The 10,497-nt window shown below is 44.0% G+C and overlaps 1 protein-coding gene across 1 annotated transcript in view; it reads right to left on the reverse strand.

Moving 5' to 3' along the window:
• Positions 1 to 284: 284 nt before the first annotated feature.
• The window catches only part of DCAF15 (DDB1 and CUL4 associated factor 15), a 20,603-nt gene continuing 10,390 nt past the window's right edge, over positions 285 to 10,497 (reverse strand). Inside the window, exons 7-13 of the mRNA XM_079960048.1 lie at positions 8,924 to 9,499; positions 5,866 to 5,957; positions 4,264 to 4,392; positions 2,787 to 2,872; positions 1,930 to 2,034; positions 1,289 to 1,404; positions 285 to 911 (exon numbers count right to left, since the gene is read on the reverse strand). Coding sequence (XP_079816174.1) covers positions 856 to 911; positions 1,289 to 1,404; positions 1,930 to 2,034; positions 2,787 to 2,872; positions 4,264 to 4,392; positions 5,866 to 5,957; positions 8,924 to 9,499 — 1,160 coding nt within the window. The 3' untranslated portion in view covers positions 285 to 855. The remainder of the gene's footprint in view (positions 912 to 1,288; positions 1,405 to 1,929; positions 2,035 to 2,786; positions 2,873 to 4,263; positions 4,393 to 5,865; positions 5,958 to 8,923; positions 9,500 to 10,497) is intronic.

The raw sequence follows: 10,497 nt of genomic DNA on the forward strand, positions 1-10,497 counted from the left end.
TTGCACAAGCATCTCCTAAGTTTGCAGACGGTGGCTTTGGGAATATACATACACCTTGCTGCCGTAGTAGTGGACTTTGGGCTCTCAAATTTCAGCGGCACCCTGTGCAACACTAAAAGTCTGCGCCCCACCTCGCATACTCTGTTCTACATCATTGTTGTGGCACCCAATATAGCTGAACCAGCTGAAGTACCCTAAACCCGTCTCTGGCTGCAATGTAATATAGCCTTGGAAGTGACGGGAGTTTTTTTCCTCTCAAAGATTAAATGAAATAATAACAGCCATTCTCAAATTTAAACGTTTATTGCAGGGAAGAGAAAGCCTGCTTGAGACAAATTAAAAGAATGAAAAACACATTTGTGGCCCCATCCACTGGGGGGTGGGGTCCTGAAACACTGAAACTCAAAACAGGGAAGTTGGTTTTGGTCTCCTTAACAATCATTGCCCCGGAATCATTTCATTTTCTGGGCCCAAGGACAAACCCTGTAGAAGACTCACCTCTTAAGAGTCTCCTTGCAGTTTCACCAAGTACAAATGGACATAACTGCACAGAAGCAGCTGCTTTCTGTTGGAGCCTGTGTAGCCCAACTAGTATGACTACCTTACATGGAGAGGCAGGCTTTTCAGAGCGTCTGGACCAGCCTTGTATTTCCCCCCCAACATGTAGAGACAATGAAGCAGAGGGTGTGGCTCTACCCACAAATCAATTAAGATGCACTCAAGGTCATCGGGGCAACTGTCTAGTCAAAAGGGATAGGGAAATTAAAAACTTTTAACAAGGGAGGTAGTTGAATGTGACACACAGTTATGGCAGGAAATGAACTACTGATGTAAGCTTTGCTTCCGAACCCGGCCTCATAAGACAATCCACGTGTAACGCTCGTTGTCGGCAAGAAATTTCAAGGAGCAGCCTGCAGGTGGGAGGAGGAAGACGTGAAATTAGCTACACACTGATCTGGGCCAGGCAATTCACAAAAGGGCATGAGTGTTTCAAGAATCCACCAGATTACAATTTAGGCACAGGAAGAAGCTGAAACTTAAAGTTAGCCCTCAGCAACAGCAAGGGCGAGAATGAGTCCTGTGTCCTAGAAAAAAGACATGTGTTCCTCCATCATCTAACACCAGAAAAATGTTAAGATAATGTGCTGTTGTCCTCCTGATGGGCACAGAAACCAGCAGCTGGCTCCCTGGTTTGAAGTAGGCTTCCTGCCTCAACAATAACCAGTCAACTATGACCACTGTGCCTTGAGGAAGACTCCCAGGGGCCTCCTGGAAAGTGCTGAGTTACCTTTATGAAGGGCCTCGTTAGTCATCCTGTTGACATAACGACCACTGCTCTCTGGCACCAGCCATTTCATTACCATGTCCACACAGCTTTTCCGGTAGGAGCTCCACACGCTGCCACTAAGGGAGGAAAGATGGGGCTCTATCAGCATCCACAGTCTGCAAACAGGTCTCCAACAAAGTACTAAGGAAGAAATCACAGTTTCTTTCCCCATCTTGGTATCGTTAATCCACAACAGACTGAGGCTTCGTGAAATGTCTACTCATTTGCGACTATAAATACCCTTCAGCTGTGGGAATGGTTTTAGGTGAAGCAGTATGGGTACAGGTGACAGTTGGCTTTAGCAAGCTCCTTAATTATTTTATTTATAAAAATATAGACTGCTATTTCATAAAAAATAACTAAGCAGATTACAACAAAAATACAGGGGGTGGAACTGTACTCAATACAGGCCCCAAAGTTGCACAGCCAATTAAAAATAAATGGACGCAGTTTTACATGAAGAGTTAGAGAGTGTTCAAAAGATGTTTTGGTGCGATGTTCATAATACTTGAATATATACCCAGTCACCGGGCACCTCTGGTAACAAGTCAACTAGCTGTCCGAGATGGATTTCCCTTATGGCACATCACACAATGTCTTACCTGGTCTGCCCTTTGACTTCTGTGAGGTCTCCCACACTGACTGTGACAAAGATGCCAGTGTTCAGATCCCATGCAACTTTGAGACTAGTGTGATACGTCTTTGGCCTGTGAAAAGCAGAAAAGGGCAATTTAGACAAGCGGCTGTGTACACCAAAAAGCAACATCCTCTTCCCAACCTCATGACGACATACCTTGTAAATTACTCCAAGATTAATCTCAGCAACTGATGAACCTCCACCAGCCTATGCCCAGGTGTTGGCTCCAGGAAGAGAACTTGATACTCAGAACCACAGCTGAAAGTAATTTGCTCTCAATATATATCCTCCGCAGATGCTATTTTCATTTACTAGTTATTACCCAAGTATTTGCCCAAGTACTGAGATTGGTATTTTGCATCTGATTTCATTACCTGAGAGTAAATACTGGAAAACATTTGCTAGCTGGGTGGTTTTGACTATTTGACAAATGACATTAATGTTACTATTTGCAGTATTGGGCAATATTTTGACAAATCATGAGACCACATTTGTCACATCAGAAATAAAAACTTGCTGAGGAGGTAAAATTTCATTAAAATCTTATCCCCCCCCCACACACAAAATGAGGTTCTGCAAAAAATTCATTTAGCTCCACCCAAATCAAGACCAAAATGCAAAAGTGAGCTAACAGAAGAGGCCAAGTGTATGACTTTTAAGCCCTATATATTAATGCTTATTCTGCTTCCTTCTACTCTAGTAAATCACTCCAAAAGATTTCTCCCCCCTACCAAAAGTCCTTCTGTGTCAAAATCCTAATACAACAGAACTTCAAAGAGAGAAGATATTCAGAGGCCCAAGGTGGGCGTGACAGAGACTCACCTGAGCTGCCCCTCTTCATCAGGAGAAGGAAAGGCTAGGAGCAGGAGTCCGATATTGATAATAACTTGGTTGGTTTCTGGACACACCTAGGAAGCCAAAGTTGACAGCTGGTAAAAGCAAACTACTTGAACTGCACTGTACTCACAGCAGGACCAGCAAGTCAGAAATGCTGGCCCAACATCTTTCAGAACAACTTTTTGGGACAGTCATTTGTTCCAGCGCCTTATGTTTTTATAGAGTTCTGCTATCTAACTATTGCTTTAAATCAGCAACCAGGTGAGCTTCAACATGACACTAAGGCAATGGTTCCATCAATGCAAGCATTTTAGCTTGCCAGATGGAACAATTCCACTTCTCCTCCCCCTGTGTGCTGTTCCAGGAGTTCCTGACCCGCCCAGAGCCAATTGCAGGGGGCAAATGAGGGGGAGGAAAGCTCCACTGCGCAAGAAGCAACTTCTGCTGATGGGTCTCAGCAGGTAAATCCTGCCCTTAATTTCTTGAGAGAAATAAGTGGGGACACTCTTCCTGGAAAAGCAATTAAGGTCTGAATTCACATTCTCTGGTCAATACAACACACACACTTTATTCCTTGGCTAGGCATAACCCAAGCCACACAGGCTCAAGAAACTAAGGTACCGTGGGAGAAGGATTTCTCCCACCCCTTTCAATTCTCCCCTGGGCCAGTCTTAGGACTGTGTTGCAGAGTACCACTTCCAATCTGGTGGATATGTCTCCCAAGAAATGAGAGGTAAATAGCAGTAGCAAGATTTGCACCTTGTAATCAGATACTAGGGAGACAATTGGCCATCCCTGTCTTTAAAAATGGAAGGATCCATATCAGCCACCTTTGGTGAGGTAGAAAAGAAGGTCTCCCGCTACCCCTTATTAGTCAAGGCTCCCGTACAAATTAGATATCATGCCTGATATCTCAGGGGCCCTATTGAGTTGGAAAATCCAGAAGTGTCATAAACAGGTGATGACATGCGCTGGCACTGAATACAATTCACATGTACCAGCCTAAGTTACTTCGGCCACAGCATTTTAAGTATGGCTTGGCACTACTGGCCAACATAATGAGAGTTCTGGTTTTCAAACAATGATGCAACTGTGTTTCAGCCTCCCCTTCAGTCACAACTAACCAGAAACTTAAAGAAAGACAGGAGTGGGGTTTGCTAGAGGGTATTACAAACAGATAGGTCAATTGCCAAGGGCTCTTGCAATGTAGCAATGCCAACTAGACATGCACTGGCTATTTTATTTATGTTGCCATCTCTCTCATTTTAGCTTTAAAAGGATTTGATGTAGCTATCAAAAATTAATAAAAGAGACAATAAATAGAGCCCTTCCTTGGAAATAAAGTCCGGAGATCAATGGCTGCAAGGATGCAAATTACCAAGGAGGAGCACAGTTCCTCAATGGCCAAACTGCACCCAAATGGGGCACCGTTAGTGCGGTAATACACCCAACATGGTCCTACCTCCAAAATGACGATGTCGTAGTCACTGAAGGAACAAAACTGCTTTGACCATGAGGCATCATTCCGGATCACCTCGTTAATGACATACTCAAAATCTAAAGTCAGTTGCTCCACTGTTAAGTATTGGCCCTGGAAAGGCAAAGAAAGATGTGGATTTAGGAAAGGGGAAGCATTTGCATTGCCAGCCCTGCACCAGAGCTACCTTGAGACAATTCTTAATTCTCAAACATTTACAGCATAAAAAATTACAATGTGCAAAACCCAACTGTGAATCTAAAATAACTTGAATCCTAACAAAGCTTAGCAGGGCAAGTCAAAATGGCCAAGAGCATCTTCCAGAGACTCATCTGAGGTGGAACCTGCTGCCCCCCTCTGGAATCAAAACAGCTCCCTTTTAGCACTGGAGGGTAGTTGAGAGCTGCAATCTTCATAAGTGACCTTATGTTGCAGATGATGGATGAGCAGTTGGTTCAAGTGAGCCAGGATGAAGGCTGCCAACTTTCTGCTAGTGAGTTCTGTAGGCCAAGTGCACCAACACTAACAGTCAGAACAACATCTCAGCAGCAGAAAGCTCAGTAACTGTCATAGGACGAAGGCAGATTTGGACTAGAAACACCGCCAGTTGGAGAGAGGACATTTTGTAACCAAACAGATCACTCTTCTGTTGAGGGGGAAAGCTGATTCTGCTCCTCTAATAATCCTTTAAGCCATCATCATATATTATGAGCATGTGGCTGCTGCTAACCTCCCCACTCCCTGATGAGGCTCTAAGGCACAGCTGTAATATAATGCAAAAACCAGCCATATGTAGCAAATCCATGTGGAAGCACCCCGTAGGGTAGCGTATTGCTGGTGTGATGGACTTCCTACAGTCTGGCCCATCAGTATGATATTCTACATGATTAGAAAAGAGAAAGTTCAGCCCTCTAGGGACTGTACCATTGGAGAATGTAGGTGGGGGAAGTCACGTTTGAAAGTTCCCCAATGTCAAAATTCCCAGCCTGGGGACAATTAACACATTAGGAAGTATTCAGATCTTTCTCCACAACTTTCTAGTTTTTCCATATGCAAAGAGCTGGTACATACATAATTGCCATTCAATTATTTGCTCATTCCTCCATGTGCTCAAGTTTTTGGGATGCAGTCCCCAGAGGACTACACCACATACCTTTCTGAATGAGTTTCAGCTCTCAGTTTAAACATTTTGGGAGGTGAGCAGATCTGTATTGAAGGCTCTGGGTTGTATCCAATGCTAGTCCTATTTGGAACAGACCCACTGAAATAAGTGGACATGACTAACTTAGATCAATGAACTTCAACATATCTCTTCTTAATAGGACTAGCACTGAATACAACCCTCTCTTTAGTTACAAAACTACACTTTTTTCTGGTTATATGAAGTAATCGGTATACACTTCTGTTTAGGAAGTAAGTGGTAATGGGAAACCTGCTTGAGTTTAAATTAATTACTCACAGTGACTTTAGGTCACCTTGTTAATAGAAATAAATCAAGATGGTTCAGTTTAAGTGAACCAATCACAAGTCTAGGCTAGCTGCAAATCCTGTTTCTCTAATGATGCTGGGACCAGAAACTACCCTCACCTGACAGACAGCCCTCTCCTTCAGCAGCTTCAAATTTCTTCCTTGTAGGTCTGTCACAACAAATGGCAAGGAGATCTTATCGTCCTCATATTCTGAAAGTAAACACAATATGAGACGAAGGAGAGGGTAATCTCACACAGTCAAAAGAAATAGATGTCAAGATGAAGCACCTGTCCAAAAAGCTCAAATTTAGTGAGAATGAAAGAAAGAGAGAAAGAGAGAAAGAGAGAAAGAAGAAGAGAGAGAGAGAGAGAGAGAGAGAGAGAACACGCACATCAGGGGTCAAAAGAATCTTTGCTCCTGGAACAGGATGCTTCAAAAGGAAATTTTCATCTTTCCAACAATTATATTCGACTTCTTCATTTTACAAGTATAAATAAATTTTATAAGTATAAATAAATTTCTACTCCTAATTTGGAGACTGCCCTATCACTATCACTATACAGGTGGAAGTATGCAAAAATCAAAAGATAAGAAATTATTTCATGTGCTGTGTGGTGGGCAAGACTGAGAGACAACAATGTGCAAAACCACCCAGCCAGATTTGTGACCTGAAAGGGAATTGAAACCCAGGTTTCCTCATACTGGTCCAAATACAGCAGCAAGAAACCAAGGCTCAACATTTGCTTCTAAGGGTGGATTCACAGTGTCTTCCCCAAACCCCAGACTTTTTGTAGTCTAAAACTGAATCTGCTTCAACAGTCAGTAGAGCATGATATTCTTAATCTCCAGGGTCATGGGTTTGAGGAAAAGATTCCTGCATTGTAGGCAATTGGACTATATAACCCATGTGGTCCCTTCCAACTCTACAATTCTACAGATTGTACAGATTCATGGAAAGTGGATGATTCACAGAGGCACAACCATCCAAGAGGAAAAGATAAGGCATACTTAGTGTCTTAACACCCAAATGCTTTTAAATGTGGGCAGCGGCAAGGGCATGTACACAACTCCCACGTCCAATTTCCTTGTACATGTAGCACATCCTCCTTTAGTTTGCAACCCTCCTCATGCTGCATGGGGTGGTTTGCAGGGGGCTTCTATGTTAGTTCATCCGGGGTGGGAGAAGAGCCTTTCACATGACTGGTGACCCTGATAAAGCAGGTTCCCAACTGTGCAAGGCAATTCACTAGAGTTCAAGCAAAATGAGTACAGCCCCCCAAAGACTCCTCCCACCTCAACATGGGGCAAGTTGAGGACTGAGAATGCAGAATGAAGCACATGGGGACACTGAAGCAGGGCCCACATGCACACCCCTGCCCACAGATGCATGTCAAATGTTTTGAACATTTGCCAAGTCTACAATTTCAGACAGGAGGTCTACATTTTCCATGGCTGGAGATCTGTCACCACAGCCAACTCAAGCACAAAGCCATGAGCCCCAACATAGATAATCATGTTTCATTTGCCAAACCCTGCCGCAAAACAGCCTACTTGCCGCAAGTTTTTCTTGCATCATGTTCCCAACATCCCCCATTCTGTTTGGTTCAGAGAAGGGTGGGGAACCTCAGGCCCAAGGACAAAATGCTGCCATCCAGGCCTCTCTATCTGGCCCTCAGAACTTTCTCCAGGGTATATCCCCCTCCACAGGCCATACCCCTCACTGCCCCTGCTTTGCACCAGATGTGTTTCTGCATGGCTAGAATGTGACTCTGAAAATGCCTATCTGGATAGCAGAAAGAGAAACCAGCCTACTGTAAGGAGGTAAAATGAATCATTCTGCCTATATTTGCCTCTGGCCCCACCAACCTCTGGCATATGTGTCCTGGAAGATTCCCCAGAAAGGAACACAATCCTTGGGCTGAAATAGGTTTCCCAGTCTAGGGACCCAAACAATGCACACATGAAAACCAAGCAATCATGGTGAAATGCAGCATCCTAGTTTTGCCAGAAAGATGAGTTGTTGAGACCTGCAACCCTAAATCAGTCCAAGGGCATAAAATGAAGCAATAATGGAACCATCATTCAAAATGACTCAATGGATGGTAGGGCACCTAGTTTTCTGGCTAAGCATGTTTCAAAATACATGCATGCAGAAGACAGGTCTGTCCCCCATTCATACTTTATGCAGACCTTCAGACTCTCAGTGAATGAATTCAGATGAAACCCTCTATCCACCACTGGGGTGGGGAGAAGCTGAGTAGGATGTCAGTGGTCAGTGCTGTGCTCAGCTCTTTGGTCCTCCCTATGACCAATAAATTTTGCAAGATGTATACACAGCACCTTTGCCTAACTTACACAGATCACATAATTCAGCTTTCCTTGGCACAGTTTGATTTTCCTTTTCCTGCAGAGTACACACATTCCTTCCTTTATGCAACTGTAAACATATTGCTTAACACTGAGGTAGGATTAGGAAAATATCCCAAGGAAAAAACCCTACATGCACACTCAGTATTCTCTTGTTGAAGTCACAAATTAATTATCAAATTTGTCAAATCCATTGCCTTTAAAGTGAAAATAAAAATTAGCCTCTTATACACAGACTTACTTCTCAAGAGCTTCGAGTCACAATTAGGTCTATCAGCTACTATACTAGTAGAATTGGCATTACAAGACCCATTCAGCATAGGACAACTAGGCTCCATGCCTCAGCATAGTTCCACCTCACTGCTTCACATTAATAGGAGACATGGAAACTTTTAAGTCCCTATGTTGTATACAATATTTCCAGAAGAGAAGAGCAAAAATCTCTCATGCAGTCCCACTGCCAGGCCTGCCCCCAAATGTTGGGTGAGGGTTCAGAGGGAGCCCACGAGATCAGGGGTCACACAAGAAGAAAACTGCTGCTTGTAGCTGTACAACGGGGACAGCATGGGAAACATTCCCAAGGCTGAAGAAAACAGCTTTTCCTTGTACATACAGGAAGTCAAACAAAAGCATGGGCCTGACACTCTGTGTCTTCTAGGGAAGAGGATGGCTATCAATAACCAGCACAGCCGCAGGCTTTCTTACTGAGCCTCTTTGCTCGTGCCTGCAGATCCAGATGCCAAAGATTCAAAACCCTGTCACCTGCTCCTTCCCCAAACACTGTGCTTTGTTTTAAAGGGAGACTTACCAACTTCTGTCTCAGAAGAATCACTGGGCTCCATAACATAACGCAGTTTAGTATAGTTCACGTAGCCTGGCTCTGTTGGCTGGTTTTCCAGTTCAGCACTGGCAGTGGGTGAATCTTTGGGAGATCCATCCACATCAGAGATGCTGTCTGTTCCAGGAGATGTGGAGCTACAAGTGCCACTGCCATGCAAGCAAGACCCCAATCTCTTCCCTAGATCCCAAGAGGCTGAACTGCCCTGGCCAAGGGCCCCATCAGAGTCAAGAAGGCACTGAAGCCCACTGCCTGCCTCCTCTTCCATCGGGGCAGTGCCTTTAGCTTCCTTGGCCCTCCGGAAGATGTCCGCAACAAACTCCTTTGCCATAGCTACAGCAGGGGAGACATGGTTTCCTGTGTCCTGCGGAGGCACGGCAAGGGGCTGCTGCAGTGCAGCTCCACCCTGACAGTAACAGTTATCTCTTTCTAGCCCTTCTTCCAAGCCCGCAGGGCACTGTGAGATGAGAGCTGTGTGGCTGACTTCAACAGGAGACCAGGGCTGACGACTCCTATCATAAAGGATTTGGCAAAAGTTGCTGTCATCTGAAAGAAGGTAGCGAAGGAAGGTTAGAAAATGCTGAATATATTGCAATTTCTGCACCCAATGCGCCATTGTTTTCAATCACCAACAAAAGTAGTATGACTTCAAGATAGTCAGATATCAAGAACTGATTAAAATCTTAGATTTTGTTCCCTCTGGAAGGGGTAAGATGCAGTGATAAAATGTTTCAGGGGCATGGGAAAGTGCTGTTGCACTCAGGTTCTGCAATCAGGCTTCCAATGGGCATCTGGATGGCCACTCTGAGAACTGTGATGGATTAGATGGGCCATTGGCCTGACCCAGCAGACTCTTCTTATGTTTTTCTGCATGTTGTTTATATCAAAGCTCTCCTTGCTTCCCACAGGCCAGCTGGACGTCATCCTGTCCACAAGCCTACCTCTTTTTCAAGCAGAATTCACATCTATGACAATGACTGGTTTAGTTCAGAAATGGAGCATATACATATTGCATAAACATGTATACATAAACTATATATGTATATAGTTTTAATTATATCAATCATTTCTTAAAATATCACTTTTTGTTTTTAGTGATTCTTGTTTTTAATCTGTAAGCTGCCTTGAGTTCTGTCAGGGGAAAAAGGAGGGGAGTATAAATAAATATACAAGAAGAATAATAGTAAGCAATGCAGTTTTAATCCCTGGCACCTCCATATAAGGATTTGCAAAACAGATTAGTACTGGGAAAGATGGACCAAAGATGCAAGTGTCAATTGGGCAGTTCCTTATTGCAGCAGCACAGTCTTTCTAAAGTTTAGTTTAGCGTGACAAATACTTCCCACCCCAAGATGGACAAATGTTGATAGAACATTTCATTTTTAATGACTGAGGTCACCGGGGTGCACTGTGGGCAAGTAGCTCCAATATCTAAGAATTTGGTCAGTTGCCTGCCCTGGATGGGGTTGCGCTCCCCCTGAAGGAGCAGTTTCACAGTTTGGGAGCGATTCTGGATCCAGCTCTGTGGCTGGAGGCTCAGGTAG

The sequence above is a fragment of the Podarcis cretensis genome (assembly GCF_951804945.1).
Source record: "Podarcis cretensis genome assembly, chromosome: 17".
Taxonomy (NCBI): Eukaryota; Metazoa; Chordata; class Lepidosauria; order Squamata; family Lacertidae; genus Podarcis; species Podarcis cretensis.